Source organism: Oryza sativa, chromosome 5, assembly GCF_034140825.1.
Source record: "Oryza sativa Japonica Group chromosome 5, ASM3414082v1".
Lineage (NCBI taxonomy): Eukaryota > Viridiplantae > Streptophyta > Magnoliopsida > Poales > Poaceae > Oryza > Oryza sativa.
This window is the reverse complement of record NC_089039.1, coordinates 26,889,212-26,897,368: the sequence shown is the minus strand read 5'-3', so window position 1 is coordinate 26,897,368 and position 8,157 is coordinate 26,889,212. Positions and strand designations below refer to the sequence as shown.

Here is an 8,157-nt window from a genome sequence, read left to right as displayed (position 1 = left end):
GCTAGCTGTTACAGAACAAAATTTGACTGCATGCAGAGCAGAGGACACAATTCTCTCTCTCATGCTAACATCTTGAATTAGGAGAAAGGGTACACTAAGGTAGCAAACTGTGTGCAGCAATCGATTAACACATCGATAATTATTGATGGTTTATTGTAAGTGTTTTATGTTGGAAAAGGAAACATATGTACTCCTTTTTCCTCTAACCCCTCCAAAAGAACACAGCAGGTGGAAGTGGAACAATGTCAATAACCTGGTATAATGCTGCATTAATCCTGAGATTTCAACCTCTTCACACACACTTTGCTTCATTTTTTTTAACGACTCGCACGAGACGGTGCGAAGTTCTATTGATAGAACAGGAAAAAATTACAAGATTATAACCCTGGAGGGTCGTAACCAGGAAAAAGAAAAAAATACCACCACACACTTTGCTTTATTGTGCACATGTTACAGGACTAAATAATATATAGTACAATCTAATTTCAGTAGTGTAGATTATTAGCAGTGTAATATGATCATCATGCCAGCAACTAGCTATCATAAAGAAGCAGTACAATCTGCAGGTGTCACAGATTATCACATCTATAATATTCCACAGAGTTTGAGATGCAGATTAAAATTTCAGTACAACTTAAAGAAGCTTGAACTGAAAAGCAAGTTGAAGAGAGTAAAGTGTAGTTGAATGCACCGAGTCACTTCACATGAACCAACAGGCAGGCAACAGCAGGTAGTACAGTATCATTTTGCAGCATTCCTGCTTCATCACTAGCTTACGCCAGAAACAAATGCAGGCCATTCTGTCTATCTACTAATCGGCGACATAATCTTGAATCGGAATTGCAAATTGAACAGAACAGAGTGTAGCTGAATGCACTGAAACGCAATGAAGAATGGTACTGAACCAACAGCAAGTATCATCTGATCCTGTTCATCATCAGCTTATGCTTAGTGCTTACGGAGTACACCACAAACAAACTCTGGCCAGTACCATTGAACTCAGCGAGAAGAAGCAAACGACACAATGTAGATCAAGGCATGAAACTAATTAACTTGACCTTGTTGATCGCGCAACGTTTGCCGATCGAAAACCTGTCGTCGATCTCAACTCAAGGGAGAATCCAAACCGGAGGCGAGTGGATCGATGGGCCTCGCTCCGGGAAGCAGCGCTCGACCTGGCCCTGGGGATCAGTTGGTGCTTTCGACCATTTGCCGTTGTCGCTGCAGAGGTACGGCTGTTTGGGTGCATCACCGCTGATCATCTGGTGGATGCTCGGATCATCCAAGAAGTAGACGCCCTCCCCCATGCCGGGGTACCTGCCATCACCCGCCTCGTAGGATCTGGAGCAGCCTCGTCCGACGAACAGCATCCGGCCATCGAGCTCGTCCAGGTCCAGCTCGCTCCAGTAGTACTCAAAATGAGCAGAGCGATTCTGGGACGGCTCGTCTTCTTCGACGGTGTTGAACTTTTCCTTCTGGAACACCCGGAACGCCGACGTCGTGCGCCGCTGACCCCGGCCACTAGCTAGCCTGACCACCATGAGCAGCTTCTTGCCGGACCCCACGAGGTAGCGAGCAAGAACCGTCTCGTCCTCGTCGTGGACGCGCGGCAGGAAGAACATGTTTACCGGGACCAGGCTCACTGAATCTCTGTAGAAGACCGGTGGTTCTTCGCACGCAAGGACGTCTTCCACTCGGGTGAGGAAATGGAAGGCTCCATTGTGGCATAGGAGGTCCTCCACTTCTTCTAGCCACATCAATGGGTTGTCCTTCTCCAGTGCCCAGAAAACCGGTAAGACCACCTGATCGCCCATGCGCCAGAACGCAATGCTCCGAGTGACATGGCCAACGGCGACGAGGTTGGGGGATGATTCGATGATGCCGGCGACGATGCATCCTTGTTCAGTTGGCTGGCACGAGAGGGTGGCGGCGACGATGGCCATCTCACGGTCACCGTTCGGATTCACTTCATTCGGGTACACTGAGTTGACGCGGGCCAGGTTGGGGAGGTCGAGGGTCTGGAAGCCGTCGATCTTGAGGTTGAGGAGGGCTTGGCGTCGAGCTTGGCCGCCGACGGCGAGGAAGAGCCATCCGCCGTCGTACGAACCGAAGTAGCGCGCGCCGTGTGCGCCTTGAAGGACGGAGAAGGCGTGGGCGCGGCAGCCGCTGAGGATGCAGGAGACGGTGGCGGGCAGCCCGTCGTCGGACTCAGGGAGGGCGAGCCACGGGAGCGGAGGCGGCGGCGCCGGGGCCTCGAGCTTCGCGAGCGCCACGCGCCAGGAGTTGCACACGCGACTCATGTGGCGGCGATCGAGCTCGCACGGGATGCGGCGGGCGACCTCGTGCAGGACGTCGTCGTCCGCCGCCGCCCATCGCCGCCGAGGCTGATCAGCCATTGATCGGAGAAGCAGGGAGGGGATCGTGGAGTGGTTAGGGATTCTTCGGATCGTGGAAGCTAGGGATTTCTGCGGCGAATGGGGCACGAGACGGCGGGGAGACGACGACTCGACGAGGAAGACGATGCGGAAAAAAATTTAGTGCATCCCGGATGCAAACAAACTCATCTGCAGCCCTGACTCGGATGACCAACACGTGGACAGACTACAAATCCGATGGCTCTGTTGGCTCGGCTCAAGATGGGTGCCGCAACAAACGACTCACGGGGCCCGCTCGGCGTGGCTCGTCTCCAGGCCCGTCGGCTCCACAATCCCCTCCGTCCTGTGCCGCCGCTTTCGCCGGAAGGGAGCCCGGCCTGATGATCCGCCGCTTTCTTGTTCATTTTTCTTTCTGCTCAGAATTGGATTTGACATGTCTTTTCTCTGTGTTTTATTTCATGATTGGAGATGGATCTTCGCGTGGCTGGACAGCGAGAAGCGAATTGCTAATTGGCGTCATGCGACTATGAGACAGCATAGATATTTAACAAGGGAAAATAAATCAGAATGGTACGAAGTAGAAAATAAGGAATTGTATATTCTGAATTTGGCAATCTCCTCTTACAATTGTTTGAGAACTGGAACAGCGGTAGCAGAAGAATTCCATCAGCACATAAATCTAATGAAAAGTTTTGAAATTCAGACATCTTCAAGAGGAGAATTGACGAGCCTACCGATCGATGAGAAACAAAACAAGTCAGATTGTTTGCTTCATCTGAAATTCTGAATGATCTGTCATTGGCTAACTGAGTAACTGGAAACCCCAGTGGTGTGTGGCGCACTGGCCCTGTGCTTTGTTTCTTTCAGTTTGTTTTGTACTATACCTTGTATTGTGTTTTGTCTTTCTTCTGATTTCTGAAGCCGGATTATATGATCTGCCTTCTAAAGAAATCCGAAATTCTGAAAGAAAGCAGCTTCGTGTCTAGTTTGTCTCACCCTGTTCAGAAATCATAACAAGCCGTTGTCTTGTCTCGTGGTTATGGGTAGGCGCGCACGCATCTATACGACGGCAGAGGAGCGCATATTATCCAATGAGTCAGTGGAGAGCACGGACGGCATGGTTATCTCCTTCAAAGGTTGAGACAACTGCTAGCTCATAAATCGTACACATCATCTAAGAGATGGAACAAGAGATAGTTTCTTTAATGAACTGTCTCTAAGGTTATCTCTTCTTGCTTTTTTGGCAGCATGGGTAGTAAATGACATGGTGATAAACTACATAATATCTCTATGGTCCTTCATGTGATGCTATTCAAAAGATCTGTCGATTAAAAATGAACATCTCATCATAGTGTGAATATAGATAAATAGCACAACATCGACTTAGAGTATATTTAGCATTAAGTGCAATTCTTCCAACTCACGGTCCACTACAGCAACCAGATAACATCATAGCCATATCATGGCACTTTAGTATAATGCGGAAAAGAGCAAACTGAAGGGAAAAAAAAAGACTGCATCACGTCACATAAGTGATAGAAGAGTTCGACAACCACCAAAAGCTGGACAGCAACCAGAAGTGCTTATCCCATTCCTTGAACAAGATCATCAAAAGCTGGACCGCAGCCACAAAAACAAGTGAAAGACATCGAATCTGTTCTCCCCTGGTAGAGAGAAAAACATGTAAAGTAAGTGAAAGTGATGAATACAGTCAGTCTAAAATAAAATTACAATGAAATTGTACACTAGAGCTTACATTATACTGAAATAACAGTGACTAATTATTTTGCCTAGTTTGAAACCGTTGCCAAATATGCTCAATTAAGTCATTTTTAAGCTGGCTATGGATTGGTTTGGCTCGGATAGAAGCATTTCTTCGCCGCACATCGCTGAAGCTTAGGTGATCATTACTCCCTGCATGAACTTATGGTGGAAGAACAATTGATGTTCCTGGGGCAGCATTCACGTCAATAGGATTTTGGCGTGGAAGAGTCGACTGTTGTCTCTTGCGCAGGCTCATACGGCATCGGTAACTGAGTGAGATAGGCGTGGGAATAGGAGATAGATGGATTGATTTTTTGCCTTCTCTTTCCTCCACATAGGATACATGATGACGTGGACATGTTATGAGATAGCTTACATGGCACCATTGGAGGAGGCCAGACCAAGGCGGATTCGTATGAGTTTGCCAGAGCGAGCGTGGCAGCGCGGCGGCTTTATCCTGCCTGACATGTCGCCGTCGCCGTAGGGTTCGCATGGCGGCCATCGACAAGCGTCACGAGCGGCATTAGCGTCAGACCGGCGGAGACGAGGAGCCAACAAGCCTGAGAGATGAACCGACGGGCTTGTAGCCGAGCCGAGCCGCGCCGAGCGACCTTTGTGGCAATATCCTTGAGCCGAGCTGAGAGAGCCATCGGATCCATGGTCTGCCCACGTGTCAGTTATCCGAGGCGGGGCTGCAAATGAGTTTGTTTGCATCCGGGATGCACCAAATTTTTTTCCAGACGATGCGGAAAAAAAGTTGGTTTGATTCGATTTTTTTTTTTTGGCTTCTGGAAGCCGCGAAGATCCGGGAGCAAGAAGCGATTGAGCGAGCTGCTTGCTACTGTCGCTTGATGGGCCGGATAGTTTCGGCCCATATATGGAAGGACCTGGATTTTAGTCTAAATTTTTGGCCCATAATATTTTAAGACTGTGGGCTTCCATTTAGGCCCGTGTGATGCTTTTTAACGTAGACTTGTACCGTTGCACGTCTCACTTTGGAATCTCGCTTTTGCCTGATTAGAGACAATCGGATTCGGACGATTAATTAGTGTGGTGATGACATTAGAAGCAACGTAGTAGATATCATTATTGAGCATATAGTTCCATTATCAGATTATTTTCAGATGACAATCGGATTATTTGGTCAAAAAATTTTCAGATGACAACTTGATTATATCAGTATTGTCGTAGACAGGTCACTATTGTCAGGTTTCAGTTCTCTGAACTACTGCGCTCCAAAGAAAAGTTTGTCTTCAAGACAGGGAAGGTAGACTGCCTGAGTTGTAGGACCGAAATCTGGTCATTGAAAATCAAAGCACAATCACGCACATGTCCACATTGAAACTATGAGTTGCAACACAAGAATATGCTAACATCTTGGATTATCCAAAAGGCAAAAAGCTGTGCAGCAATTGAAGTACACATTGACTATCTCTGGCTTGCTAAAAGACTACAAATTCGGTACAATTCAAAGAAGCTTGAATTAAAATGCAAATTGAAGACAATAAAGTGTAGCTGAAATGCTGAATCTGTAAAATTTTAACAATCTGCAGGTGTCAAAGATACACTGATCTGTAAGATGCACATTGCAAATTCAGTACAGCTTAAAGAATCGCGAAAAAAAAAGTACAGCTTAAAGAAGATTGAACTGAAATGAAAATTGAAGGCAACAAAGTGTAGCTGAAAATGAAACGTAGAATGCAGTGAGACTCGTGAAGAATATCACTGAACCAAAACAGCAAGTCATCTATAGCATTTCAGCACTAACTGAATCCTTCTTTCAGTTTAACACCACAAACATATGCAGGCCATTCTAACTGCTGATCAGCAGCAGTCTCAACATGACAACATCGTTGAACTCAGAAAGGAGAAGCAAACGACAAAATGTAGATCAAGAAAACAAACAAAAGACGTTGCCAAATCGATCCTGTCGTCTCAACTCTCAAGGGAGAATCCAAACCGGAGGCGAGTACTTGGATCTCGACTGGCCCCGCTCCGGGAAGCAGCGCTCGACCTGGGAAGGTGGTCTCGAACATCTCCCGTTGTCGCTGCAGCGGTACGGCTCCTTGGGTGCATCGCCATCGAACCCCACGATCTGGTCGTGGAAGCTCCGGTCATCCAAGAAGTAGACGCCCTCCATGCCAGGGTACCTGTAGTCGCGCGCCTCGTACGATCTGGAGCAGCCTCGTCCGACGAACAGCATCCGGCCATCGAGCTCAGACATCAAGCTCCACAAGTTCTCCCCAAACTCGCCGTCTTTGTGTTGGAACACCCGGAACTCCGACGACTGAAGATCAGAGCGAAACCTGACGACCATGAGAATATCCCCTCGGGACTCCACGAGGTAGCGAGCAAGGACCCGCTGGCCGCTGGATCCGCGCGGCTTGAAGCGCACCAAATTCGAGAATACTGGCACCATTGGCGGGTCATCTCCATGGAACATGGGTTGACACACGTAAATGTTTTCCCCATCGGTGAGCAGAAGGAAATTTTCATGGCCTTCCCTTCCCTTGAAGTATATGAGGTCCTCCACTTGCTCCGGTGGCCACGCCTCCGCGAAAACCGCCGAGACGACGCGATCGCCCATGCGCCAGAACGCGACTCCGCGGAGGAGGGCCTGAGGAAGTACGATGATACCGGCGACGACGCATCCTTGTTCAGTCGGCGGGCACGAGAGAGTGGCGGCGACGATGGCGATTCTCTCGAGATCCTGCGCTTCCGGAGGGAGATCCCAGTTGAGGGGGATCGCGTTGGGGAGGTCGAGGTACTGGAAGTTGTTGAGGTTGACGAGGACGTGGTCTTGAGCTTGGACTGCTTGGTCTCCTTGCGGGCCGTCGATGGCGAGGAAGAGCCAGGCGCCGTCGTACGAACCGAAGTAGCGGGCGCGGCGCGCCGCGTGCGGGAGGAAGAAGGGGTGGGTGCGGCGCCAGCCGCTGAGGACGCAGGAGAAGGTAAGCCCGTGCTCGCCGTCGACTTCCGGGAGGAGGAGCCACGGGAGCGGGGGAGGCGGCGGCGGCGCCGGGGGCTCGGCCTTCGTGAGCGCCACGCGCCAGGAGCGGCAGACGTGGCTCATGCGGAGGCGGTCGACCTCGCACGGGAGGCGGCGGACGATGTCGTCGAGGAGGTCCTCGGAGAGGTACGCCCATCGGCCCATGGCCGCCGGCCGCCGCCGAGACTGAGCGGCGCCCATTGAAGACGGGAGGGGAAGGGAGTGGAGGTTGGCGACTCTGTGTCGGTGTGGCGAATTGAAAGGCGAATGGCACGAGACGAGAAGACGATGCTGCTATTTATATGGTTTTTTTTACTATGTTGGTTTTAGTTTGATTCCCTTTTTTTCTGGAAGCCGTGGAGGAAGCGAGCTATGTCTTGCAAGATTTGCAACTTGCGGTCTAGCAGAGTTAACAGGGGAAAAATGCACTTGCAACTTGCAGAATTTTTTTAAAATAAGAAAACGAAAAGAGAGAGAGAGATACTTTCAATTTGCAAACTCCTTGCCGTAGTGGGCCGCTTTGCCGCCTGGCCAATTTCCAGCCCATTTCTGTGGATGTCCCTTGAGTTAGTTAGTCCAAATTTGGTATTTGCGCCCGATCTCTGATCCGACTTGCCCTACCAGGTATTTGGTATTTGGGCGCTTAACATATACTGGTACATGGTGCCTGGAGATATTATGAGCGTGATAAAAACATGGATTCATACATTCATAATAAAGATGATAAGTGATAAATCAATAGGAAAATATTCTAAATTATCGAGAGGATATATTCTGTTGTTTGTATGCCATGGTTATGAATTCATAACCCTCGAGAGGATGGTTATGAATTTTTTATATGAAAATCAACAGGAAAGATTAACCTGATTAGTTATATCATTCCCGTGGCACATGTCAGTATACCTGACACACATGATAACGGATTGCTGCGTTGGACATATGGATGCTAAGAAAAATTAGTCTTCGATCAAGTCTCCTCTCTGCATTGGACACTAATACATGCTAGAATTGTTAATTCTTCAAGCAGGG

The 8,157-nt window shown here is 48.9% G+C and overlaps 2 protein-coding genes across 2 annotated transcripts; both read right to left on the bottom strand.

Annotated features, from left to right (window-relative positions):
• Nucleotides 1-411: 411 nt before the first annotated feature.
• On the bottom strand, nt 412-2,477 carry LOC107276139 (uncharacterized). Its single transcript, XM_015783472.3, has one exon. It carries the CDS (start codon nt 2,394-2,396, stop codon nt 1,110-1,112), a length of 1,287 nt encoding a protein of 428 aa, XP_015638958.1. The 5' UTR covers nt 2,397-2,477; the 3' UTR covers nt 412-1,109.
• A 3,484-nt stretch (nt 2,478-5,961) lies between these two features.
• LOC107280999 (uncharacterized) lies at nt 5,962-7,434 on the bottom strand. Its single transcript, XM_015783186.3, has one exon. It carries the CDS (start codon nt 7,327-7,329, stop codon nt 6,082-6,084), a length of 1,248 nt encoding a protein of 415 aa, XP_015638672.2. The 5' UTR covers nt 7,330-7,434; the 3' UTR covers nt 5,962-6,081.
• Nucleotides 7,435-8,157: the final 723 nt, after the last annotated feature.

What these genes read in the sequence shown, in the direction of transcription:
- LOC107276139 (XM_015783472.3), bottom strand. Translation starts at nt 2,396, where the DNA reads ATGGCTGATCAGCCTCGGCGGCGATGGGCGGCGGCGGACGACGACGTC.
- LOC107280999 (XM_015783186.3), bottom strand. Translation starts at nt 7,329, where the DNA reads ATGGGCGCCGCTCAGTCTCGGCGGCGGCCGGCGGCCATGGGCCGATGG.